Below are 26,728 nucleotides of genomic sequence, written 5' to 3' on the forward strand. Positions count from 1 at the left end.
ATAAGAAGATTCAGAATAGAAGTGGTACGGACAGCAACATTACTAAGAAATCAGATCATAAGTAATTGACAAAGTAGGTATTTTGTTGTGTATAGAGTGTTGGTATGTAATAAGTGGTTAATTACGAAAGCTCTGGTCAATTTTGTATTAAGTGGTCTCTTTTATGTAAATTAAAGTATTGTGTTTTAATGAAAGTTTTAAATTCCCGGGGTTTTTTCTTTAAGAATCAAAGTTTGAAAAGTCAATGTGACATCTCGGACTTGTATTCGGGTCGAATATGAGTTAGGGGTGTTACATTTAATGGTATCAGAGCTACGGTTTATTCTATTATCGGCATAAACCGGAGTGTAGAGTGTCTGATAATGTATACATACCAATAAAATAGTGGAAACTTCTGATCTGATGGAATAGTAAGTATGTTGTTTTGCTAATATAACTATATGGTTGTATTTTTATAGATGTCCGGACGAGGTAGTTCTAGGAATGAAGCAGGAGATGATAGACCTGCTAAAAGCAGTAATTCACATGCCCTGGCCAGGCAGAGTGAAGAACAGACATCCTCTGGAATGCTTGTAAATGATCAAGATATATTCTTTAGAACGTTAGACGCGGTATTGATGTATATCCAACCTCCTGTTACTTCAACTCCAAAAATGAATGTTGCGAAAGAGTTGAAGGGATTAGGAGCTCCAGAGTTTATAGGGGAAGCCGATGAATGCCCTGTTACTGCGGACCTTTGGCTTAATGACGTGAAGGTCATGCTTATGAGACTTCATTGTTCTGATGCTGAGAAGATGGATGGAGTAATTTCCTTGTTGAGAGGACAAGCAAGGATCTGGTGGACCAATGTTACATTGAGGATGTCTAACGGCCAAGTAACTTGGTCATTATTTTTAGAAGAATTCAAGCATAAGTACATCAGAGATCAATTTGTTCGTCAAATGAAGCAAGAGTTTATGAATCTGAAGCAATGGAATCACACAGTATATGAGTACGAGTGTGAATTCAATAAGTTGAGCCGCTTTGCTACCGAGCTAGTTCCTACGGAGAAGGATACTTGTGAGTGGTTTGTAGAGGGGTTACGTCCTCGGTTGAAGGAAATGTTAATTATCTTGAATTTATCCTTGTTTCAAGAGGTAGTCAACCGTGCCAAGGCTCTGGAAAGAGCTCAGAATGATAGGTTTGAAAATTCGAGAGCTCAGACAGTCAAAAGAACGGGTACTTCTTTGAGTTCCGCACAATCAAAAAGGGGCAGAGATGCTGGTTTTTGACCCCAAGTTAGATCAGAGTCAGTGGCATCCTCCGCTAGAGGATCAAATTAGATGAGAGGTAGACAAACTCAGTCAGTGGGATCTGGAGCTGGGAGATCTAATCAGAGTCAAGCCAGACAATGCCCACATTATGAAAAGAATCATTCAGAGATATGTCGGATGATTTCTGGAGTCTGCTTTAGATGTGGGGACGCTAGGCATTTTGTTCGGGATTGTCCACTGTTAACCAGTGAATCTACACAGCCATAGAGATCTATTTCTGCAGGCCAGAGAGAAAGAGGTAGAGGCAGAGGAAGAAGCCAATCGGAATCCTCTGCTCAACAGGAGATACACTCTACTGCTCGAGTGTATAACCTCAAGACCAATGAGGATTGTGATGACCCAGATATTATAACAGGTACCTTTCTATTGTTTGACAAAGGTGTTATTGTATTGATTGATCTGGGGTCTACATATTAATACATTACTAGTACGTTAGTGAGAAAATTAAACATTTCTTTGGAAATTACTAGCAATGAAGTAATAGTGACGAATCCATTAGGGCACAATGCTCGAGTAAATATGGTGAGTCGAGGGTGTCCTATACGGATTCAGGGAATTAAATTTCCTACTAATCTGATGGAATTACCTTTTGACGAATTCGAAGTGATATTGGGAATGGATTGGTTAATCGTTATTACGCTAATGTCGATTGTAGATTGAAAAAAATGACGTTAAGAAGTTCAAAAGGGGTAGAGGTTATTGTATTTAGTGAAAGATGGAATCTATTAGCAAATGTGATCTCAGTGCTGACTGTAAAGAAGTTATTGCTACAGGGATGTCAAGGGTTCATTGCTAATGTGCTGGATGTTAGAACCAAGGAGAAAGGGATTGAAGGAATTCTTATAGTCAGAGAATTTCCCGATGTATTTCCTGCAGAGTTACCAGGTTTACCTCCGGACAGAGAGGTAGAATTCCAGATTGAGATAATACCAGGAACAACGCCCATTGAAATGGCACCATACAGGATGGCTCCAAAAGAGTTGCAAGAATTAAAGATTCAATTACAGGAGTTACTAGATAAATGGTTTATTAGACCAAGTGTATCACCTTGAGCAGCTCCAGTTCTATTTGTTAAAAAGAAAGATGGATCAATGCGTCTTTGTATCGATTATAGACAGATCAATAAAGTGACCATCAAGAACAAGTATCCACTTCCCCGAATTGACGATTTATTTGATCAATTAAAGGAAGCTTCAGTGTTCTTAAAAGTTGATCTACGTTCGGGTTATCATCAATTAAAGATTCAAGAGAAATACATTTTAAAAATGGCGTTTAGAATAAGATATGGTCACTATGAGTTTATCGTGATGTCGTTTGGAGTTACGAATGCACCAGCTGCTTTTGTGGATCTAATGAACAGGATATTCCAACCTTATTTGGATCAGTTTGTTGTGGTGTTTATTGATGATATTTAAATATATTCAAAGTCAGAAGAAGAGAATAGTTCACACTTACAAATTATTTTACAGATTTTACGAGACAAGAAACTTTATGCTAAATTTTCTAAAAGTGAATTTTGGTTGAATGAAGTGACATTCATTGGACATGTAATTTCTGCAGAAGGAGTTCGAGTGGATCCCCAAAAGATTAAAGCTATTATGGAGTAGGAAGTTCCAAAGAATGTATTAGAAGTTAGAAGTTTTCTGGGGTTAGCTGGTTATTATCGAAGGTTCGTTAAAAACTTTTCGATCATAGCATTACCCCTAACTAAACTGTTGAAAAAGGAAGTAAAATTTGTTTGGACTCAAGAATGTCAAGAGAGTTTTGAAAAGTTAAAGAAGATTCTTATAGAAGCTCTAGTGTTAGTTCAACCTGAGTCTGGCAAGAACTTTATAGTGTATAGTGATGCGTCTCATAGTGGTTTGGGATGCGTATTAATGCAAGAAGGCAAGGTCGTGGCATATGCTTCGAGACAACTAAAACCGCACGAGAAGAATTATCCAACACACGACCTAGAGATGGCGGCAGTAGTGTTTGCTTTAAAGATCTGGCGTCACTACTTGTATGGTGAAAAGTGCTACTTGTATACTGATCACAAGAGCTTAAAATACTTGATGACTCAGAAAGAGTTGAATTTAAGACAAAGAATATGGGTGGAATTTCTCAAGGATTATGATGTTGTTATTGATTTCCATCCCGGAAAGGCAAATGTGGTAGCTGATGCCTTGAGTAGAAAGACGTTTGCAGCTTTGCGAGCTCTTGATGCAAGATTATTGTTAAAAGAAGATGGTGCAATATGTGCAGAACTGACTGTCAAGCCAGTATGGCTAGATCGAATTAAAGAATTGCAAGCTAAAGATGGAAAGTGTTTAAATAAGATACAACAGATAAAGAATGGAGAGGGTATGGATTATGAGATTAAGTCTGATGAGAACTTGTATTATCGAGAAAGATTGGTAATTTCGGATAATGATGAATTAAAGAATGATTTGTTAACGGTAGCTCATTGTAGTCCATTGACAATGCATCCGGGAGGGAACAAAATGTATATGGATCTCAAGAGTCGATATTGGTGGCCGGGAATGAAGAAAGACATTACGAAATTTGTATCAAAGTGTTTGACTTGTCAACAAGTCAAAGCTGAGCATCAGGTTCCGTCAAGATTGTTACAACCAATTTCAATTCCTCAATGGAAATGGGAAAACATAACGATGGATTTTGTGACGGGGTTGCCTTTAACTCCGAACAAAAAGGATTCAATCTGGGTTATCGTAGATAGATTGACTAAGTCAGCCCATTTTATTCTGGTACGAACTGATTTCTCCATGGATAAGTATGCTGAGCTGGATATTAGAGAGATTATACGTTTGCATGGTGTACCTATTTCCATAGTTTCTAATCGAGATCCTAGATTCACATCACGGTTTTGGAAGTCATTACATGGAGCATTGGGAACTCGGTTGAACTTCAGTACAACGTTTCATCCTCAAATCGATGGTCAATCCTAGCGAACTATTCAAATTCTGGAGGATATGCTAAGAGCTTGTGTCATTGAATTCAAAGGATCATGGGAAAGGTATTTACCACTTGTTGAATTTGCTTACAACAATAGTTATCAGTCAAGCATCAAAATGGCTCCCTATGAAGCTCTATACGGAAGAAGATGTCGTACGCCCTTGAACTGGTATGAACTTAAGGATCGAGAAGTTATTGGTCCTGAGTTGATTCAGAATACGGAAGAAAAAGTTCAAGTAATTCAGAATAATCTGAAAGCTGCAGCTGATAGACAGAAATCATATGCTAATTTAAAAAGGAAAGAGATTGAATTTCAAGTCGAAGATAAAGTGTTCTTGAAAGTGTCTCCATGGAAGAAAGTATTGAGGTTTAGACGGAAAGGAAAGTTGAGTCCTCGATTCATTGGACCTTATGAGATTACTAAGAGAGTAGGACCAATAGCATATCAGCTAATTTTTTCCACCTGAAATGGAAAAGATACACAATGTCTTTAATGTCTCAATGCTTAGGAAATATCGATCTGATCCATCCCACATTGTGACTACTGAAGAAATTAAAGTTTGACCAGATTTAACTTATGAGGAAGAACCTGTTCAAATATTAGCTCACGAAGTCAAGCAACTAAGGAACAAGACTTTTCCATTGGTTAAGGTCATATGGAGGAATCACAAGGTAGAGGAAACAACATGGGAACATGAAGAGGATATGAGGATTAAGTACCCCTATCTCTTTGCATAATGAAAATTCAAGGATGAATTTTCTTAAGGGGAAGAGTTGTAACATCCTCAATACCGGGTTAGTGACTAAATTGTAAAGTCTCAGAATTTGGTGGTTAAAATAAAATGAATGAATAGTATAAAGATTTACATGTAAATTATTGTGTAGGATGGAATTGAAAGGAATAAGGAATGGAAGGACAATAGAGTAATTGCAAGGAAAAAAATAATTAAAGAAAGGATAAGTATAGATATAAGGATACACGTGGGTGGAAGGGGAGAAAACACCCAAGGCTTCCAGAGTTCTCTTCTTCTTCTTTCTTCCTTGTGCGTGTGAACCTAAGCAAAGGTAAGATTTCTGATTATTGAATTTCTTATTAATTTAAGATTAGTTTTTGATTATTAGATGATAAATAAGCTTAAGGAAAGCTTAAGTTATCTAAACATCAAAGGATGATGGAGTTAGGAGAGATTTAAGATTTGAAGTTCTTAAATGAAATCTTGGAATAGAGTTCATAACTAGAATTGAAAGTTAAATTTGACTTGTCATCAATCTACTTAAGATATACGAAGTGTTAAAAGTGGAATTTAAACATATTGAATTATTGATGTAATTCTTGAATTACATATGAAGGATAGGATTTGGAGGTTTAAGATGAAATAAATGAGTATAAATTGGTTTAAGGATGTGTACTAGAGTTAAGAATGAAAAAGGGGATTAAACATGAAGGATTTAATCTAAAATGAATGAATTTTCGGGGTTCAAAAAGAGGATTCTGGGCAGAGTGCATCGATACATCAAGGTTAAAACCCAGAAATTGTTTGAAGGTGTATTGTTTGCGTATTGTGAGTACTATAAAATTATACGTAAATAATGTGCAAGTATACACAATCGCTCAAGTAATAAAATGATGAGTGAGTATCGTCTCCACAGGGATTGGAAGGATATTGAGTAAAGTTTATGCACTATTATATCTAAGTATAGTTAGTCTTGATATATACAAATGTCATGGCAATGGATATGTGTATGCTTGTGAATGTGGATTGATGGTTTGATGGTGTAGCAAATGGAAATGCAGTGGCAAGAACAGATATTCAATGTTGGAAATGGTGAAATGTCAAGGCAATGAAAAATGGTAAAAACAGTAAATAAAAGATAAATACAATAAAAAGAAGATAATCCTCACGTGACAAGCTTTCAATGGAATGAATGGTAGGGATTGATCTAAGAATGCTAAACTTATCTCTCAGGAAGATTTAAGCTATCTAGTCTTTACTTACTCGACAGGGCTTTCCTAAAATGTTCTCACAGGAACCTAACAGAATAGGATGCCAAGGCATCTGCTCTCACTCAACGATGTTGGACAGCCTACCCTATTGATAAAGACACCCTTTAGTTGTTGAAATTCTATCCTAGTCTCTTCCGAGATCTAAGGGATTAGGTTATAATATTCCTAGGCCTGTTCAAAACCCCTTGAAAATACTATAACCTATTACTTATGAGGATCTTGTCTTGCGTTTCTTCCGAATACTTACAAGTATTTTTAGCTTAGGATTCTTCCGAACACCTAGCCTTCATCTAAGAAATGGACATTTCCATGCCTCTTACAAGCCTAGATTGTGAAGCATTCATAAGCAAAGCAAATAAAGAACCAAAGTAAACTTAAATATACCATTAAAAATAAAGTTTAAACAACCATTAAATCAACCACCACCAAATAAGTTAGTTCGTGGTGGGGTTTGAAATATCCATAGAAAAATCCACAAAATATTCGTTCCAACAACCCACAAATAAAATAAATAAAATAACAGCAAAGGGAAGTGAGAAAGAGCCTTCGACGCGCGCCACCAGAGGTCTCCTCGGCCACCACGAACCGCCTTAGCTCGCTAGCTCCTCTCGGCGCCTAGCTCGCCACTCCTTGAAGCTTTATCAATGGAGGAAAACCCAAGGAAGAAGAAAGGAAAAGGGAAAATAAAAATTTGATTTTTCTGCTACAATATGCATCTCCTTTCTTCCACACACACTCTCTCTTGTGAGGTGTAATATATAATAAAAATATCTATGGGTAATGATGAGGTTGTTGGGATATTGTTGGGTGCAAAATACCCCTCATACCCCTAGAATCACATGTTGTGCATGAACCTTATCCTCCAAGTGTCAGTGGTCCCCTAGCATGCTATTACAACCATCATTTCACGTGCAGAACCAGCTGTCTATGTACAGCTGTATATTTTTGTCGTTTTTTGTGCCAGAAATGCCGAGGCATTTCAATCTGCTTCAGCAACGTGTGATGCCGCGGCATTACTTCCCAGCTCGCCTATTTTGCTTGTTGTTTCCTGCACATCACTAAAAACCACACCTTCCTCCTCATATAGCACCTTAATAAACTAAAATGACACAACCACCAAAAATGCAATTATATGCAGCTACATACATCTAAAATGACCTATATATACCCTTAAACAAACAATAACTTAAGTTGAAAAGGCCTTAAAATAGTATTTTTACATAGTTATCACACCCCCAAACTTAAGTTATTGCTTGTCCTCAAGCAATGGATAACAATTAACACAATCAAAACGTCATGGCAATTTCAACAGTAGGACAACAAGATAATAATTGAATTTCAACCCTCATAATAATTGGCTTCAACATGCTAGATATATCAAGAATTCAAGTACTTTTCCCTAGGTCAAGATTCTTTATGGTTGTGTGTGTGCGTGATTGTATCTAATCTATGCTTAACGAATTTAGGCAATTTCTAATTGAGTTCCCTACTTTCGCCACAACATTTACTCATTCATTAAGCACATTTATACTCCTTTTTCATTTAGTACACATTTTTTTCTTTTTTTTTCTTTTCATTTTTTTACTTTTTTACGCTGCTACGAAGGGAGTCAGCTCATCACACCTACCATCCCACACTCTAGGTGAAAGGGAGCATACCTTCCACCCCCAAGGTAGTCAGGCAAAGTCATCCCGTGACTACTTTCATTCACTCGTATGTGTGTGGCTGCCATTTATTAAAGAGAGTTCCAGGCAATGCCATAGCAAAGAGCAGTATCCCTCTACAGCTATGCCGAAGCATTTATTCACGATTAAAAAAAATTCAGAGATAAGGGAGTTCTTAAACAGTGATTTATCATTTAAGCATAATACCATATTTTAATGCCAAGGCTAACCAGAGTTCTTTCATAAAAACTTCCTAAGTTCTTTAAGTATAGAAAACATACAAATCGTGTAATAATAATTCACAAAGCATCAAGCCTTAGAGTCACTTCTATCATTCTCAATAGTCATTTACATTCAATTTCTTACCTAAAAAGTTCATCTTCATCAGGTATCATCAAAACATTTCATCTAACTGTCCTACCATTTACTGATGCCATGGCATATTCGTTTGAAAGGTTGGGGGCTCATCTATATATTGCTGCTGAGCGAGATGACTGACATTACGAGCTCCTTGATTTTCCCATGAGAAATTGGGATGTTGACTCCATCCATTGAAGCTTCCCACGTAGTCGATGAACTTTTGATTGTTCGGGCATTCACATTCATGGTGATTGCCTTGGCATAACAGACATGCCAAGCTATCAACCTTCACTTCTTTCACCTCCTTAGAATTTTGCAAATTCTTCAACATATTAGTGATGGTAGAGAGTTGGGCCAACACTAAATCTTCAGCTTCCAACTTGAATGTCCCAGATGCCTTTCTTCTAGTTTCAAACCTTGAAGAGGGAAATTGGTAATCGTGGTTAGCAATTCAATCAAGAATACTAAAAGCCTCTTCAGGTGATTTGTCAAGCAAATTGCCATTTGTCCAGGCATCTAGCATCATCCTCGTGGGTGCATTGGCTCCATTGTAGAACATCACGACTTGAGTCCAATCGTGGAATCCATGGTTGGTACATTTACGAAGCAATTCTTTGTAGCGGTCCCAACACTCATGCATTGACTCGTCATCAGCTTGGTGAAAAGATGCTATGGCATTCCTAAGATGGTTGTTCATATCCGGTGGATTATGTCGTAGCTAAATTTTTTTGCACAATTCAACCCAAGACCTTATCGAGCCGCAAGGTAATCCATTGAGCCATGCCCTGGCATCATCTTTCAAAGAATATGGAAATAACTTCAATTTCAGCACATCTTCATGCACACCTTCTTGTCGAAAAGAGTCACATACCTCCAAAAATTCTCGAACATGTTGCCTTGCATCCTCATGAGGAGCACCACCAAACTTTCCAATCAAGTCCAACATGTCGAACATAACCGGTTTGAGCTCGAATTGGGTTATCTGAATCTTGGAAGCTATAATAGCAGGTTGTAGGTCATCCAAGGTAGGAGCTAAGTAATCTCTAATAGTCTGTGGTCAAGCAGCATTCCTAGCATTTGGAATTGTCGTGGCATTTTGAACATCAGAATCTTTCACTTGATTTTGAACAACATGAGCCTCAGGTTCTATATGAAATAATGGTTCTTTGGGTCTTTTACGTGTCATGCGACAACGTAACACCTGAAAAAGGTAAACACAAAAACAAGTAACTATGTACAAAGAAAATAAAAAAAATGGTGCAACAACTAAACTCAATATCGCCAATCCCCGGTAACGGCGTCAAAAACTTGTTTGCGTATTGTGAGTACTATAAAATTATACGCAAATAATGTGCAAGTATACACAATCGCTCAAGTAATAAAGTGATAAGTGAGTATCGTCTCCACAGGGATTGGAAGGATATTGAGTAAAGTTTATGCATTATTCTATCTAAGTATAGTTAGTCTTGATATATACAAATGTCATGGCAATGCATATGTGTATGCTGGTAAATGTGGATTGATGGTGTGATGGTGTAGCAAATGGAAATGCAGTGGCAAGAACAGATATTCAATGTTGGAAATGGTGAAATGTCAAGGCAATGAAAAATGGTAAAAACAGTAAATAAAAGATAAATAAAATAAAAAGAAGATAATCCTCACGTGACAAGCTTTCAATGGAATAAATGGTAGGGATTGATCTAAGAATGCTAAACTTATCTCTCAGGCAGATTTAAGCTATCTGGTCTTTACTTACTCGACAGGGCTTTCCTAAAATATTCTCACAGGAACCTAACAGGATAGGATGCCAAGGCATCTGCTCTCACTCAACGATGTTGGACAGCCTACCCTATTGATAAAGACACCCTTTTTAGTCGTTGAAATCCTATCCTAGTCTCTTCCGAGATCTAAGGGATTAGGTTATAATATTCCTAGGCTGGTTCAAAACCCCTTGAAAATACTATAACCCATTGCTTATGAGGATCTTGTCTTGCGTTTCTTCCGAATACTTACAAGTATTTTTAGCTTAGGATTCTTCCGAACACCTAGCCTTCATCTAAGAAATAGACATTTCCATGCCTCTTACAAGCCTAGATGGTGAAGCATTCATAAGCAAAGCAAATAAAGAACCAAAGTAAACTTAAATATACCATTAAAAATAAAGTTTAAACAACCATTAAATCAACCACCACCAAATAAGTTAGTTCATGGTAGGGTTCGAAATATCCATAGAAAAATCCACAAAATATTCGTTCCAACAACCCACAAATAAAATAAATAAAATAACAGCAAAGGGAATTGAGAAAGAGCCTTCGACGCGCGCCACCGGAGGTCTCCTCGGCCACCACGAACCGCCTTAGCTCGCTAGCTCCTCTCGGCGCCTAGCTCGCCACTCCTTGAAGCTTTATCAATGGAGGAAAACCGAAGGAAGAAGAAAGGAAAAGGGAAAATAAAAATATGATATTTTTGCTACAATATGCGTCTCCTTTCTTCCACACACTCTCTCTCTTGTGAGGTGTAATATATAATACAAATATCTAGGGGTAATGACGAGGTTGTTGGGATATTGTTGGGTGCAAAATACCCCTCATACCCCTAGAATCACATGTTGTGTATGAACCTTATCATCCAGGTGTCAGTGGTCCCCTAACAGGCTATTACAGCCATCATTTCACGTGCAGAGCCAGCTGTCCACGTACAACTGTATATTTTTATCGTTTTCTGTGCCAGAAATGCCGAGGCATTTCAATCTGCTTCAGCAACGTGTGATGCCGCGACATTACTTCCCAGCTCGCCTATTTTGCTTGTTGTTTCCTGCACATCACTAAAAACCACAACTTCCTCCTCATATAGCACCTTAATCAAATAAAATGACACAACCACAAAAAATGCAATTATATGCAGCTACATACATCTAAAATGACCTATATGTACCCTTAAAAAAACAATAACTTAAGTTGAAAAGGCCTTAAAAATAGTATTTTTACGGAGTTATCATGTATCGATGCATAGGTAGTGCATCGATGCACTCTTTTAAATAAACATCGAATGCAATTAGTGCATCGATGCATAAGGCATGCATCGATGCATCCCATTAATAATAAAACATCGAATGCTTTTTATGCACCGATGCACAAGTAGTGGATCGATGCATACCTTCATTAAAAGAGGAAATTGGCATTTATCTTAATCTAAAGAGTGAACCATTAGAGTATATAAGCTATAATACTGATATAGATCCATGTGTGATTATGTAGATACTAAAAGTAAGCTTATTCCAGAACGATCAAAGGATTAGAATCGAATCAAAGCAAAGCTAAGGTGAGTGCATACTATATGTATAATATAATGGAATAAGACTTGTGATAAATCTAATCCCTATATTGATTTTCATAGTACAATAGTTGTGAACATACATACATGATAATTATTATAATACATGCATAAGGCATATATATGTTCATGTGATTGGATAAATGATGTATCTATATGAATAGATTCAAATACACATGTGATATGATATGTGATATGAGAACATGAACATATGAAATATAAGAATAATGCCCATGGTATACGATATGAGAACTATAGGTGTAATTGGCATGCCAAGAGTCGAGGGTATAATAGTCCTTCGGGACGTAGTCCTTCGGGATGTAGTGGTCCTACGGGACATATATGACAGTCCTTCGGGACGAATACTGAACTAAGGTTCGGTGCCCCATGAGGGAATTGATACGAGCTGTGGTGACAGCATTAGTACACAACCTCCATGTACTCACATACCTCTATTCTCAATAATATATATGGGCAATTGAAATACAAAGTAAAGTGAAAGTGGTACAAGAAGGTAAGTTTCGTACATGCATGATATGATTATATATGTTATTGTGTAATAGATACATGCATATTGAAATGTCATGAAGGAAATGGTAAGAATGCATATTCATGAAGATATTGTTGCATATTCATTTATTTCCTCACTAAGTCTATGACTTAGCGTGTAAGTGATTTACACGTAGGTACCAAGAAATAAGAAGATTCATAATAGAAGTGGCATGGACATCAACATTACTAAGAAATCAGATCAGAAGTAATTGACAAAGTAGATATTTTGTTGTGTATATAGTGTTGGTATATAATAAGTGGTTAATTACGAATGCTCTGGTTGATTTTGTATTAAGTGGTCTCTTTTATGTAAATTAAAGTATTGTGTTTTAATGAAAGTTTTAAATTCCCGAGGTTTTTTCTTTAAGAATAAAAGTTTGAAAAGTCAATGTGACATCTCGGACTTGTATTTGGGTCGAATATGAGTTAGGGGTGTTACAGATATCAACAAGGAAATAAATTTCAGGTACAATGTTATAATTGCAATAAGTATGGTCATTATAGTTATGACTATAGATCTGCTCCTAAACAAGAAGAAAGAAATAACGTAGCAGCAGCTCAAGAAGAAAAAATTGAAAAATCTCATGTATTCCTCACTTACAAAGGAAATGAAGAATTCAAGAAAAATATTTGGTATCTTGATAATTGTGCCAATAACCATATGTGTGGTCAAAGGGAATTGTTTGTGAAATTAGATGAAACAGTCCATATGTGAGTAACGTTCGGAGATGAATCGTACGCAGAAATAAAAGAACAAGGCAAAGTCATGATTACTCAGAGAAATGGAGAAAAGAAATATATTTCAGATGTTTATTAAATACCTGCTTTGAAAAGCAATATCATCAGTCTTGGTCAACTCCTGGAAAAAGGATATGAAGTGCAGATGAAGAACCGCTCGCTTGCCATCAAAAACAAAGAAGGAGAATTGATAGCCCAAGTCGATATGACTCGAAATCGTTTCTTTACAATTGATATCGAGTCGAGAGAAGTCAAGTGCATGAAGACTGCGATCAAAGATGATTCATGTCTATGGCATCTAAGATATGGACATCTTGGATTTTCTGGTTTGAAGTTGTTATAAAAAACAAGCATGGTGAAAGGACTACTAGAGATCAACCCTCCAAATCAATTATGTGAGGCTTGCATCAAAGGAAAGAAACATAGACAATTCTTTGAAGTTGGTAGATCCTGGCGTGCCCGAAGACCGCTAGAGATAGTACACACAAATATAGTCGGTCCTTTTGACATATCATCGCTTGGCGGTAACAGGTACTACCTAACTTTCATTGATGATTTTAGTAGAAAATGTTGGATTTATATCTTGAAAGAAAAATCAGAAGCGCTGGAAAAATTGAAAGAATTTAAAGCAATGGTGGAAAAACAAAGCGGTTAATATTTGAAGATACTCAGATCAGATAGAGGAGGCGAATATACATCAAAGTTATTTGAAGAATTCTGCAAAGAGCATGGCATCATCCATCAGCTAACAGCTAGATACACGCCACAACAAAATGGAGTTGCAGAAAGAAAGAACCGCATAATTCTGGAAATGGCAAGAAGCATGATAAAAGGCAAGCAACTACCGAGAAATTTATGGGCTGAAGCAGTTCGATGTGCAGTTTACCTATAGAACAGATGTCCAACAAAAAATGTGAAGTATATGACGCCAAACGAAGCATGGAGTGGACAGAAACCAGGAGTTGGACACCTCAAGATTTTTGGATGTATCTTATATGCCCTTGTTCCTGAACAGACCATAAAGAAGCTTGATGACAGAGGAGAAAAATGTATTTTCATTGGCTATGATGAAAGAAGCAAAGCTTACAGATTGTATAATCCTCTTACCAAGAAGGTAATAATTTCAAGAAATGTCGAGTTCGATGAAGCAGACTATTGGAGGTGGAGCAAAGAGAAAAAGAAAGTTGAAGGACTATTTTTTAATGAAGATAAAGATTATGAACAAGTTTATGATCAAGGTCCTCAACAAAATATACCATCGTCGTCGAGCAGCAGCAGCGATGCCAGCAATATAATAGAAGATTCTAAAGCACCTCCCACAGAAGTTCGAAGATCCACAAGAGAGAGAAGAATGCCAGAAAGGTACAATGATTATGAACTAAATAATGTTTCACTTTTCTGCTTACTTGTGAACAGTGATCCAATAACATACGAAGAAGCGGTTGAATATGACAAATGGAGGAATGCAATGGATGAAGAAATTGTATCAATAGAAAGAAATGATACATGGGAGCTAACAAGACAACCAGAAGGCCATAACCCAATTGGAGTAAAATGGGTTTACAAGACAAAGACCAATAAAGAAGGAAAGTTCGAGAAGCACAAAGCAAGGCTAGTTGTCAAAGGCTATAAGCAAAGACAAGGAATAGACTATGATGAAGTATTTGCTCCAGTAGCAAGGATCGAGACCATCAGACTTCTCACAGCAGTTGCAGCACAAAAAGGATGAAAAATTTACCAGATGGATGTGAAGTCAGCATTTCTAAATGGCTACTTAGAAGAAGAAGTTTATATTGAGCAACCACCTGGATACATTAAAAAGGGACATGAAGACAGTTTACCGATTGAAGAAAGCACTATATGGTCTAAAGCAAGCCCCGAGAAAAATGAAGACGGTGATATCATGATCTTGTGCTTATATGTGGACAACATGATTTTCACATGAAATAATCTAGGTATGTTCAATGATTTTAAGAAAGCTATGACTAAAGAATTTGAAATGACAAATATTGGAGAAATGTCATACTTCCTTGGAGTTGAAGTAAAGCAAATGCAAGAAGGAATATTTATATCACAAAAGAAGTATGCAAAAGAAATTTTAAGAAAATTCAGAATGGAAGATTGCAAGCCGGTAGCCACTCCAGCAGAACCAGGAGTCAAATTAAGTGTGAATTCAACAAGAGAGCAAGTGAATCCGACGTTGTTTAAAAACATCGTTGGAAGTCTAAGGTATCTGACTATCACACGACCAGACATAACATACGATGTGGGATTGGTAAGCAGATTCATGGAGAATCCAAAACAAGATCATTAGATTGCAGCAAAAAGAATCCTCATATATGTCAAAGGTACAACAGGTCATGGCTTATTCTACATGCATTCAGAAAATTCGAAGCTGGTTGGTTATTCAGAAAATTCGGTTCTGCAACATTTTCATGGTCATCAAAGAAGCAACAAACGGTAGCTCTTTCAACATGTGAAGCAGAATACATAGCCGCAGCAGCTTGCACTTGTCAAGCAATGTGGTTAAGGAATATTTTGCACGAGCTAAATTTGGCACAAGAAGAATCAACTACAATCTATGTCGACAACAAATCTACAATTTCTCTTGCCAAAAATCCAGTCTCCCATAGCCGAAGCAAGCATATTGATACAAAGTATCACTTTATGCGAGAGCAGGTGAAGAACAAAAATGTGGAGTTAATTTATTGCATAACTGAAGATCAACTAGCAGATATTTTCACAAAATCATTGAGAGTAAATATATTCAACCGACTCAAAGAAAAGCTTGGAATGGAAAGTCGAGTTCGAGGGGAGTGTTGAAGTCAAACTCAAAAGAAGAGTGTAGAAAGCTTAGGTGGTCCCATAAAAAATATAAAATGTCAACAACCTTTGGAAGCATGCTAATGCTTAAGAATAAAGGAAATAGCGTGGCAATGCACTAGCATGTCGACAAAGATTTTTTCTTTAATTGAAATGAAAGCAAATGAAGACAAGCAAATATGTTCATCATTTAAGGCGGCAAACAATGGAGAAATTGAGAAGCTTCTAACATTTTCAAAGTCGATTTATTACATGTATATATGTGAGCAAAGCAAGCATGTAGATAAGTGAGGAAAAGTGAGTAACGAGTGAGAGGAAGAAAAATTAAAAAGAAAGCTTAGCAAAGCTATAAGTGTTTTGTGAACTAGCAGAAGCTAGTATTGTAATATTAAGAGTGTCGTTGTAACGTATTTTGTTTCGTATAAATAAAAAATTTGAGTGTTATAAATTATCGTGAGCCCATCTACGCTTCCAACAAAAATTAGCTGACCCTATTCTCATATGTAATGAGGTAGGGGGGAGGTAGGATAGTAGGCTGCCCTCAACGCCAGGTTGAGGGCAGCTTCCGTGTAAGACCTCCGTTATGAATTGCCCTCAGTGGGACTCGATCCCACGACCACAAGATTAAGAGCCTTGCGCTCTACCAACTGAGCTAGATGGACAATTTTACGCTTCTAACAAGCTGGAACAAATTCTCCAAGAAGTCACTGATTAAAGATGAAAAGGTTGAGCTTTTACAGGCCGTTTGTTGATCTGGGATTGGAATTGGATCCGAATGTGAGCAGATAGTGCCATAGTGGTGTTTCCGGAGCTATACTCCCTAAGCATATGGCGGAGCCAAAATGAAAACAAACACGCAGGTGTAGGAATCAAAACACACAACCACCTGATTAGATGCCACGCACTCTACCAGCAGAGCTAAAACAGCTCCTTGAAACTTTAATTCGGTTTTTAATAATCGTCACTTAAAACTCAACTTGATTAATAAAACACGTTTCAACATTTGATATTGCATGTTCTGTGGGCTTGCCTTTATTGTAAAAATAGTCACATCGTTCACTTTAATGATTATATATATATATATATATAATAAAATTACAATTTTTTAATAAAAACATCCTTTAATGGGACACTTTTTACAAAAGAAACAATTCAACCACATGCTTGAACATCGTCAAGTTCTCAGTTTGATCTATCCATATGTCTTCAAAAGAAGCCTGGGCTACTTCCCATTATGTTCATAATCAGTGCCGATATCACCGTCGATACCACTACCAATGAAGAGTTTTGCATGCCAACCTCTGTGTGAAAACTCGCCGAGTTGCATGTCATGCACAATCACAGTTGTAGCAATGCAAGGGTTAATTAGGGGTGTTTTTGGTCGTTGACTTTTCGTAATTCATTAAGCAATTGAATTGTCATCAGATTATTTGTAAGATCACTGAATTATAAGAAATTACGTTAATATCGAATTACTCAAATTTAATTATTTAAATTACTTTATCGTAGATATATTCAAGGGTTGATCTGTGTTTGTCAAACAAGGCTGCTCCAAAGTAGATGGAGTTGACGCAATAACAAACAAAGGAAAACACACACAGATGATGTGTGGTTATAGATAACGTCTGATCTAAACAAACTTGGAATTGCTTAAGCAAGAATAACACAATGCAGAGTAGATACCTTTGAAGTGCAGCATCTGTGTTCGATAGACTTGAGTGGAATATGAGTATTGCCAATGGCACACATAGTGGATGGTAAAGCTGCATTCAGATTCTTTACATTACAGGGCCACTCCATTGCAAAGATTACTGCATACCTTGCATGGCGGCAATTCCAAATGATTTTCACGACAGTTAATGGATGTGGATGACGATCAGATTCAAATTTGCTCCCAAGCTTCATAAATTGAGGGTCCTCGACAGCGCATATGGAATGAAGAGAGTTATCACAGCCAAGGACAGCAATAATAGTGGACGGTAAAGTTGCATTCCGATTCTTTACATTCCAGAGCCAGCCCATTGCAAAGATTTAGGCATACCTTACATGGAGGGCAATTCCAAATGTTTTTCACAGCACTCAATGGATGTGAATGATTAGCATATTTGACTTTGCTTCCAATCTTAAAAAATTCGGGTTCCCCGAGAGCACATATGGAATGAAGAGAATTATCACAATCAGCACAGGAGTAAAACCAGTCATCGGGGTTGCGTTCATTCTCACACAGATCACAGTAATGTTGAGAAGGACTAGAATCATCAGAATAAGTCAGAGTAAGAGGATCCCTGTCATACTTGTACCAAGTTGTGAGCCGTAGTGCCACACATCGTATATCTAAAGTAAAATCACAACGCTTCATGCATCTATATGCAATGCAATCTCGGGGTATTTCTGAAAGACAACCACTGCACTAGGTTGGAAAGTTGTGGGCTAGAAAGAGTGAATGTTCATGACATGGATGCTCCAAAGTGCCTGATAGTGAAATACATCTAATGTCCCAGCTACTGTAAAATCACAACGCTTCATGCATCTATATGCAATGCAATCTCGGGGTATTTCTGAAAGACAACCACTGCACTTGGTTGGAAAGTTGTGGGCTAGAAAGAGTGAATGTTCATGACATGGATGCTCCAAAGTGCCTGATAGTGAAATACATCTAATGTCCCAGCTACTGTAAAATTTGCAATCTTCATTGTAGCATCGGTAGCTAAATCCATGGTAAAAATTGAAACAACCGTAGCATATGGAATAGCCATCCTCAGGGAAAAAGGCTGTGTTTGTGAGCGTTAGCACATGCTTGTGAAATGGGTGTCGTTTTTCTCTAGGCAATTCAGCGCAAGCTTTATGGAGAGAAAACATGCATTGATCACAACTATAAAAAGGAATTGAGATAGGCCTCATACACCCATCACATTGGCTATCATCTTTGATCTCCCCACTAAAAGTGAGTCTTAAATTGTGATCATGATACTCATGTTTGATCTCAGTCGCTACCATCTGCTCTTCGATACTCGTTTGTTCAATAACTTAAGTAATCAAATTCATGGATGCATGCTGTGTTTCGTTGCAGCTTTCATCATTGTCTTCCAAGACAATTGTTCCATCCCAAATTTTTTTATTGGTTGCACAATGTACATGAGCAATATAATTGCAATCAGCTGCAGAACAATAGTAACTACCATACCTTGTATCGACATCTTCATAAAAAATTCTGCAAATCCAGTCTCCGACTTCATTTTGTGGAAGAGAATATGAAAGAGAAATGATGTGATGATGTCTTGTTAACATGATACTGCGAGGCATTGAAATGCACATCCTGTGGACAACAAGATTACACTTAGGATGCGTTTGGTTCACGGAATGTAAGATTACCAGATAATAGGATTACTGGTAATGTTGCATTTTGTGTTTGGTTGGTTTAGCAGAAATGTAAGATTACCGTATTTGGTTAAAGGAATAAAAGATTATTGGAATGTATATTTGACCAAATTGTTCTTATTATATATTTGTATAATATTACAAATTGTAAAATATTTATATATTTTCTTTAAAAAATTAAATTCATAATATTTATATAATTTTTTTACAAAATTAAAAATATAAAAAAGGTTTAATGAAAGGATAAAAAAAAATTGACCCCTGAACTTCATATAAAATTTTAATTATAGAATTTTTTTGTAAATCTAAAATAATTTAAGGATAAATTTGTAATTTAACCTTCGTAGAATTTTTATTATTTAATGACATAAGAAGGATATTTTTGAAAAATAAAATAAAATTTTAAGGGCATTTTAGTCCAAAACGCCGGTAATGTTACAATACCTAAGGGAAGGGAGGTAATGACATTCCCGGTAATATATCCCAAAAAATCTACTATTGGTAATAAAACATTACCGGGAATGAGATTCCCGGCCAACCAAACATGCCCATGGGAATCCCACAATCCTTGAACCAAACACCCCCTTAGGGTGCGTTTGGTTTACGGAATGTAAGATTATCAGTGGGAAAGTAAGATTATCAGTAGGAATGTAAGATTATCAGGGAATAGGATTATTGAGAATGTTGTATTTTGTGTTTGGTTGGTTTAGCAGGAATGTAAGATTACCGTGTTTGGTTAGAGAAATAAAATATTATTAGAATGTATATTTGATCAAATTGTTCTTATTATATATTTTTTTTAACAAATTGGAAAATATTTATATATTTTCTTTAAAAAATTTAAATTCATAAAATTTATATAATTTTTTTTTACAAAATTGAAAATGTAAAAAGATTTAATGAAAGGGTAAAATTGTATTTTAACCCCTAAACTTCATATAAAATTTTAATTATAGTTTTTTTGTAAATCTAAAATAGTTTAAGGATAAATTTGTAATTTAACATTCGTAAAATTTTTATTATTCAATGACAGAAGAAAAATATTTTTGAAAGAAAAAAAAATTAAGGGCATTTTAGTCCAAAACGCTGGTAATCCAACAATATCTAAGGAAATAGAGGTAATGACATTCCTGGTAATATACCCCAAAAAATTCACTATTGGTAATCTTACATTACCAGGGATGAGATTCCCGGACTAACCAAACGGGGGGTGTTTGGTTGGGTGAATGTGAGATTTCCATGGGAATGGAATCCACATTCCCCCGTTTGGTTGGTCGGGAATGTCATTCCCTGTAATCCTACATTACCAATAGTGGATTTTTTTGGGTATATTACCGTGAATGTCATTACCTTCATTTTCTTAGGTATTGTTAGATTACCGGCGTTTTGGACTAAAATGCCCTTAAATTTTTTTTTTTTAAAAAATATCATTATTCTGTTATTGAATAATAAAAATTCTATGAAAGTTAAATTATAAATTTATCCTTAAACTTAAAAAAAAATCTATAATTAAATTTTTTTATGAAGTTCATGGATTAAAATAAATTTTACACTTTCATTAAACATTTTTATATTTTCAATTTTGTAAAAAAATTATATAAATTATATAAATTTAATTTTTTTTAGATAAAATATATAAATATTTTCTAATTGTTAAAAAACAAATATATAATAAGAACGATTTGATCAAATATACATTCCAATAATATTTTATTCCTTTAACCAAACACGGTAATCTTACATTCATGCTAAACCAACAAAACACAAAATATAATATTTTCAGTAACCTTATTCAATCTTATATTCCGTGAATTAAACACACCATAGAGATAGAGATACGGGTTGTGATCTCCAGCGATGCCACAAAAATCACAAATAAATGACATTTGTCTCGACAGAAGCTTCCATGGGTGTTTGACTTGCAGTTGTGATCTTTGTTGGTGTAATAACATCATCAAGAGTAAGCTCCAACTTGCAAATAGAGCAAGAATAAACAAACCCTTCCCACTGGATTTTGCATAGATAGCAACTACAATCGTGATGATGAGTCGGTGATATCGGCAAGAGAGTAAGAGGATGCTTAGGGTCGTAGGAGTGTTTAATCTCAAGGGGTAGTTCAGCACACTCCTTATGAAGGTCAAATAATTTAGGATAAGAATAATCCCCACAGTGGTAAATTGGACCAGATAACGGTTTCGTACATCCCGAGCAATCGCGTTTGATTTCCTTGTTATGGTTTTCAATAAAGAACAATGGATGCTGGTGCAAATAAGAGGGAACATTTGCAGCAATGGATGATTGAAGCAGAGCACAGTTTACGTGCAGATCGAATCCACAAGAAGCACAATGATAAACAAATCCTGCAGAGCCACTATAACAAAAATCACAACTACGACCCCCCCCCCCTAAGGAAATCCTGGCAAAAGAGTCGAAGGGTGTTGGGAGTGGAAGGGATGATCAATTTCAGGGGCTAACTCTAACTCTGCACATCCCTTGTGAAGAAAATACTTACATTCAGTGCAGCCATAGCTGGAACCCTGTAGCGATCGACCACACCCGAAGCAGGAAGCAGGAAGCTGCTTCACTTGCGAAACTCTGGTCTTTGATGAACACCAAAGGATGGTGATGGCTGAAATGATGAATTTCCATCTCTTCCCCTCTCCTACTCTCAGACTGATCAGTGTGATCCATGGCAGGAAAACAACTAAAATTTGCTTCACTTTACTCCGGTCCTTGTGGATAGCAGATATGATTTATTAGGGGTGTTTATGGTCTGAGGTGAGACGTAAATGCTATTGGTCGTTTACTTGATAGTCTATTAATGATGGTAGGGCCTAAGATCATATTGGCCATTACTTTTTTCATAGCTTTTCCGATGAAATTATTCATAAATAATAATAATAATAAAATTTGAGTTTTAAATTTTTATAGCTTTGATATTTTTCTAGAACTTTTAATTGTTTGATGTTTTCATTTTTAATATTTTAAATTCAAAAAAAATATTTTTATTTTTTATTATATATTAAATAAATACTCTATGTTTTTTTTAAATCAAACCCTTAAACTTTCTAAAAAATAATTAAATGTTTTAATCACATCATCATTTGAGCGTTTTTGGGCGTCTTTGGATTATTTAGTTCAAAATTTGAGCGATTTGAGGATGATATCAAAAGTGTTTTTTTTTTTTATCTAAGATAATCACAAACTATATCTATTAGAAATAGGGGTAAGCAATTCAATCAACTAAAAAAATTTTGAGTTATTCAAATTGAGTTATATTTTGTAACTCAAACTTAACTTAAAATTTTTTCGAATCGAGTTATTCGAGTTTGTATACAAATTTTACTATAATTATTTATAGTATTATGGTAAGTATTGATTTCTATTTTCTCTAACCATATATGTATATATACTTATTCATATTCTTTTCCCATTATAAAACTATTTAATATATCAAACACAATATAAAATTATAAATTATATTTACAATATTATATTATAAAGAATATATTTTGATGGTAAAATATTGATGAAAGTATAAAAGAGTCAAGAGATTGATGGGAACAAAGAATTTGTAAACAATTATAATCAAAAGACCATATTAAATAAAATGTAAAATTAATGGACTAAATAAAAAGAGAGTAAATTTTTAGTAAAAAATAAGAATTAAAGTTACATAAGTATTGTATACTAGTATAGAAACATGTGATTCAAATTTGATAAAACAAAATAGAATTAAAATAAAGGTTAAATTGTAAGAAAATCATAAAAAATTGAAAAAATAAATTAAAAATTTTTTAAAAAAAATGCTTTCAAAAAGAGGAATTAAAAGCATATTGATGTTCTATTTAGGAGTATATGGTTCATATTTAATAAAAATGGAACTTAAAATGAACAGGAAATTGAAAGAATAAGGAAATTAAAGACTAAATCACAAAATTATCAAAATAATCAGTCAAATTTTTATTTTTTGAGTAACTCAAAATTTTTAAATTTCAACTCGACTCAAACTCGAAAACCAAATCGATAATTTAAGTTGACTCGAATAACTCCAAATTAAAAATAAAAATCGATTTTGGGATAAGTCTTGCTCACCCCTAATTAAAAAGTCTCAATTGTTTCATTATGAATGTTCAAATATTTCTGTGGACAATAACCTTAAAGGATAACAATCATCTTGTAGAGAATGGATCGTTTAGTTCCTGCATCGAAGTGGGGACACTTTTTCTATTCGTTTTATTAATATATTATTGATACAAACATCCCCCAACTGAGAGCTTTTAGAAAAGAAACGGTTCATCTTACCAAAAAAGAGAGAGGCAGAGAATTCAACCTCACTCTTGATTATCATCAAGTTCCTGTTTTGAACCACCCATATGTCTCCAAAAGAAGCCCAAGCTGCTTCCCATTATGTTCATTATCACGGCCGACATCGCCGGCGTAAACGCTACCATCGGAGAAGTGAAATGAGATGTTGCCAATACCACTCCCAATGAAGAGTTTTTCATGCCAACCTGAGTGTAGAGAGATTCACCAACTTGCATGTCATCATGCATAATCACAGCTGTAGCGATGCCAAAATAAAAATAAAAAAAAGTTCACATTACCTCGATTGAAATCGCTCGCCGCACTGGTTCTCTGAATCTACAAATAGCTCCAAATATGTACCTGCAAATGGGGAAGTTGAGCCGTTTCTTAGTTTCATTGAAAAGTTCACATTCGAATATAATGAAAACGAGGAGCAACTCTTACCCTACAAAGAAACCAGCGAAGTGTAGCAAAAGCACAGAAAGTATTACAGTACCAAGCTCTCCAGATGATATTGACTGGAGGAGAGTGACTAGAGAGCCATCGGAAGCCAATGATGCATCAACTATCGAGGACTTAAAACGGACAACATTTTCCGAGAAAACGCTGGCATGTAATCCCGGAAACCAAAAGTTAAATGAATAAACAAAAGGTAAAACTGGTGAGTATGCAGCAGATAAATTTAAACGACAGAATCACCTGCAAGCGAGTAGTGATGAGGATAAAACAGCGAATAAAGGAGCAAATGGTGTGATAATTTTCACCACTGAAGGAAATGAGCTTTGTATATAAGAACCTAGCAAAACTGGAGTGACAACCACCTGGACAAGAAATTATAAGATGCATGAATATCGAAAGCAAAGATAAAAATACGGAAAAGGCGTCGATGATTGTATGAGTGAAGCATAGTGTTGGCTAGACCTGCAGGGTGCTGATGGAAAGTCCAATAGCATCTACAGTAACATAAGTCCCTGCCAAAATCTTAGTCAAAAGAGGAGTGAGAATTACTGCTCCAAAAGTAGTGCAAACCGTTAATACAGTCGATAGCGGAACGTCTCCTCGAGCAATTAAGGTCACCTGTTAGCGCTTTTCAGAAAACAAAAATGATGGTATCTTTGCAGAGAAAAAGCAAATGTATATACCAAGAAGACAAAAACATCCTCGAAACAAAAAGTTTCCATGAAAGAAACTCTTACCACATTGGATGCGGCACCACTAGGGCAACAACCTAGTAAAATCAAACCAACAGAAAGAGATGGTGAAAGCCCCAAAGTTTTGCTAATAACCATCGCAAAAGTTGGCATAATCGAGTACTGAGCAACGAATCCAAATAAAATCTGATGAAAGTAAAGGGCAAAAAGAAAAGGAAAAACTGAGGTTCATAGGCAAAAATTATGTGACATATAAGATCAATCTGAGCTCTTAAGCTAAATCCTAAAGCATCTACCCCTTCACATAAGATGACACAATAAAATTACAGAGGTATAAACAGTACGCTGCATATTCGAGGACAATTCTGGTTTATACTCTCACGGCTGAGTCAGGTATATTACATATGCAGCATCAGCCAATCCAACAATCCCCCAATATATAAGATCAATCTGAGCTCTTAAGCTAAATCCTAAAGCATCTATTCCTTAACATAAGATGAACACAATAACATTACATACGTATAAACAATATGTTGCATATCTGAGGACAATTTCGGTTTATACTCTCACGACACGACCGGCAGGTTGAGTCGTGTCTATGGCATACGCAGCATCAGCCAATCCATCAATGCCCCCAGTAAACTCTGTTTACAGTTCCAATTAATAGCACTTAAAGAGGCATACATACTACAAATTCAGCCACGATTCATCTTAGTTCTAATAAAATTCAAGAAAAACAACTCGGATTGAAAATTGAAGAATAACCCTTTTCTAAATTTTCACTAAAGAACTCAACTTACAATTACAGGTAAATTAAGCACCATTGTCATAAATGAAAATCACTCACATGAAGGGGTCTTTGGATGAACAAATTGAGCAAGTCCTTGAGTTCCAAAGTGAGACCCATAGCCAACATAATCATCCCGAGAGAGAAGCTGTAGGAAGAAGGTGCTCTCTGCACAAACCAAGAGAAAGCAGATGGTTTAAAGCAAGCCACAATGCCACCAACCGTGACATACAAAGGGTACAAGCTTGCAGCAGTGGCTAGCATGTTCTCCCATCTGGGTTTTTCTGGAGTGACCGGTAGGTGTTCGGAGTTATAACTGACAGAGTTGACAATAGGGAGATGATGGTAAATGTGTCTTGTTGGAGAAGAAGAAACTCTGGCTTTTGATGGGTGGGGTTTGAAGGTGAGTTTGAGAAGGGTTTTGGGGGGTGAAAGGAAGGGGGTGAGAGTAAAAGTGAGAGGCATTGTGGAATCTGGGTTTGTTTAGCTTCGACTGGTGATGGAAGCTTGGAACTATGGAAGTATATCGTGTAGAAACACACAGTGGGAGAGAAGGGAAGCCATGGACGAATTAGGACCATATAAAGTGCCACGTTAAGACATAAAAAATCTAAGTGGAGGATCTAGGCCAGTCAACGTGTCGCACTGTCGTCCCAAGTTAACTTCGGCTGTTTTGATTTTCATTAAACAAGGGTAAAGTATACAAATGATCACTAAACTATACAACAATAATCTTTTTGGCCACTCAAGGTTTTAAAGTTACAAAATAGTCATTAACATATATCAAACCATTACAAAATGATCATTAAATTAATCAAATTGTTACAATATATTTCTTGAATTTATCAAAATTATCACTATTTTATAAAGTATAGTGATCATTTTGTAACAGTTTGATAAATTTACTTATTATTTTATAACAAACAGAATTTTAATGATCAAAAAGATCGTTTCAACATATATTTAGTGATCATTTCAAGTGGGTGTATGTAATCTTAAAGGGAGCAATTGCTTACTTATTATTTTGAAAAAATTATTAAATTTAATAGGAGAAAAAAAATAGAAAAAAATTATATACTTATTTTTTATTTAAAGAATATTAAAATTTTAAACTTTTATCTTTTAATTTTTAGATCTATCATTAATGAGGCATCATTCCAATTTAATAAGATCTCAAGATTGAGTCATTAAAAATGGCTTTAAATATTTCATTAGAGAGTTTTGTTGTATTTGTGATCATACCTAGCTCGGGTAATAGACGATTTAGTACCGTAATTAAAAAAAAAGAGAGTAAAATTGTGATTTTGATCCTTATACTATATCCAATTTAGATACTTAGTACTCCACTTTAGATTGGCATA

General features: G+C 35.7%; 2 protein-coding genes across 2 annotated transcripts; both read right to left on the reverse strand.

The window, feature by feature from the left end:
* Window positions 1–1,519: 1,519 nt before the first annotated feature.
* LOC120197553 (probable sodium/metabolite cotransporter BASS2, chloroplastic) lies at window positions 1,520–25,890 on the reverse strand. Its single transcript, XM_039199049.1, has 10 exons — window positions 25,428–25,890; window positions 24,626–24,766; window positions 24,351–24,506; window positions 24,129–24,250; window positions 23,874–24,035; window positions 23,729–23,789; window positions 23,447–23,635; window positions 10,428–10,437; window positions 1,605–1,608; window positions 1,520–1,530 (listed from the first exon to the last, which is right to left on the reverse strand). Exons 1-7 carry the CDS (start codon window positions 25,830–25,832, stop codon window positions 23,456–23,458), a joined length of 1,227 nt encoding a protein of 408 aa, XP_039054980.1. The 5' UTR covers window positions 25,833–25,890; the 3' UTR covers window positions 1,520–1,530; window positions 1,605–1,608; window positions 10,428–10,437; window positions 23,447–23,455.
* LOC120197319 lies at window positions 20,915–21,812 on the reverse strand. Its single transcript, XM_039198893.1, has 2 exons — window positions 21,678–21,812; window positions 20,915–21,578 (listed from the first exon to the last, which is right to left on the reverse strand). Exons 1-2 carry the CDS (start codon window positions 21,810–21,812, stop codon window positions 20,991–20,993), a joined length of 723 nt encoding a protein of 240 aa, XP_039054824.1. The 3' UTR covers window positions 20,915–20,990.
* Window positions 25,891–26,728: the final 838 nt, after the last annotated feature.

Source organism: Hibiscus syriacus, unplaced genomic scaffold, assembly GCF_006381635.1.
Source record: "Hibiscus syriacus cultivar Baekdansim isolate YM2019G1 unplaced genomic scaffold, ASM638163v2 tig00117048_pilon, whole genome shotgun sequence".
Lineage (NCBI taxonomy): Eukaryota > Viridiplantae > Streptophyta > Magnoliopsida > Malvales > Malvaceae > Hibiscus > Hibiscus syriacus.